This window comes from Homarus americanus, unplaced genomic scaffold (genome assembly GCF_018991925.1).
Source record: "Homarus americanus isolate GMGI-L3 unplaced genomic scaffold, GMGI_Hamer_2.0 scaffold3050, whole genome shotgun sequence".
Taxonomy (NCBI): Eukaryota; Metazoa; Arthropoda; class Malacostraca; order Decapoda; family Nephropidae; genus Homarus; species Homarus americanus.
This window is the reverse complement of record NW_024724106.1, coordinates 243,452-244,965: the sequence shown is the minus strand read 5'-3', so window position 1 is coordinate 244,965 and position 1,514 is coordinate 243,452. Positions and strand designations below refer to the sequence as shown.

At 46.4% G+C, this 1,514-nt stretch overlaps 1 protein-coding gene across 1 annotated transcript; it reads right to left on the bottom strand.

Annotated features, from left to right (window-relative positions):
* Positions 1-312: 312 nt before the first annotated feature.
* On the bottom strand, positions 313-771 carry LOC121864060 (aspartate and glycine-rich protein-like). Its single transcript, XM_042362957.1, has one exon. It carries the CDS (start codon positions 769-771, stop codon positions 313-315), a length of 459 nt encoding a protein of 152 aa, XP_042218891.1.
* Positions 772-1,514: the final 743 nt, after the last annotated feature.

Below are 1,514 nucleotides of genomic sequence, written 5' to 3'. Positions count from 1 at the left end.
GCCATCCTTACTATAGTCATCCTCCATCCTATCATCCTTACTATAGCCATCCTCCATCCTGTCATCCTTACTATAGTCATCCTCCATCCTGTCATCCTTACTATAGTCATCCTCCATCCTATCATCCTTATTATAGTCATCCTCCATCCTGCCATCCTTACTATAGTCATCCTCCATCCTGTCATCCTTACTATAGTCATCCTCCATCCTGCCATCCTTACTATAGCCATCCTCCATCCTGTCATCCTTACTATAGTCATCCTCCATCCCCATCTACTATAGTCATCCTCCATCCTGTCATCCTTACTATAGTCATCCTCCATCCTCATCCTTACTATAGTCATCCTCCATCCTGTCATCCTTACTATAGTCATCCTCCATCCTGTCATCCTTACTATAGTCATCCTCCATCCTGCCATCCTTACTATAGCCATCCTCCATCCTGTCATCCTTACTATAGTCATCCTCCATCCTGTCATCCTTACTATAGTCATCCTCCATCCTATCATCCTTATTATAGTCATCCTCCATCCTGTCATCCTTACTATAGTCATCCTCCATCCTGCCATCCTTACTATAGCCATCCTCCATCCTGCCATCCTTACTATAGCCATCCTCCATCCTGCCATCCTTATTATAGCCATCCTCCATCCTGTCATCCTTACTATAGTCATCCTCCATCCTATCATCCTTACTATAGCCATCCTCCATCCTGTCATCCTTACTATAGTCATCCTCCATCCTGTCATCCTTACTATAGTCATCCTCCATCCTATATCCTATTATAGTCATCCTCCATCCTGCCATCCTCTAGTCATCCTCCATCCTGTCATCCTTACTATAGTCATCCTCCATCCTGCCATCCTTACTATAGCCATCCTCATCCTATCATCCTTACTATGCACTTGCTTCTTCTTCTTCCATAGTGATTTAGGCAAGTCTGTCTTCAATATAAGTCACCCAGTCAGCCTGTGTGTGTGTGTGTCAGGTAGTAAAGGTTGTCCATGGTCGTGTTACAGAGACGCCGTTGCCGTTGTCGTCGTGTCGTCTGGCCAACATCACCGCCTCCTCCCTCAGCCTTACCTGCCAGAGACCTAACGTTGCTGCCATTGGATCCACATTGTATGAAGCAGAGGTGAGTCATGCTGGGTTCATGTGGGTTCTATAGGGTTCACGTGGGTTCTATGAGGTTCGAGTGGGTTCTATAGGGTTCTGTGGGTTCTTAGGGTTTGGGTGGGTTCATATGGGGTTCATGTGGGTTCTATAGGGTTCACGTGGGTTCGGTGGGTTCATATGGGGTTCAGGTGGGTTCTATAGGGTTCTGATGGGTTCTAAAGGGTTCAGGTAGGTTCTATAGGGTTCAGGTGGGTTCATATAGGGTTCAGTGGGTTCTATAGGGTTCGAGTGGGTTCATATGGAGTTCAGGTGGGTTCTATAGGGTTCTGATGGGTTCTATAGGGTTCAGGTGGGTTCATATGGGGTTCAGGTGGGTTTGACGGGGTTTTATATAGTCC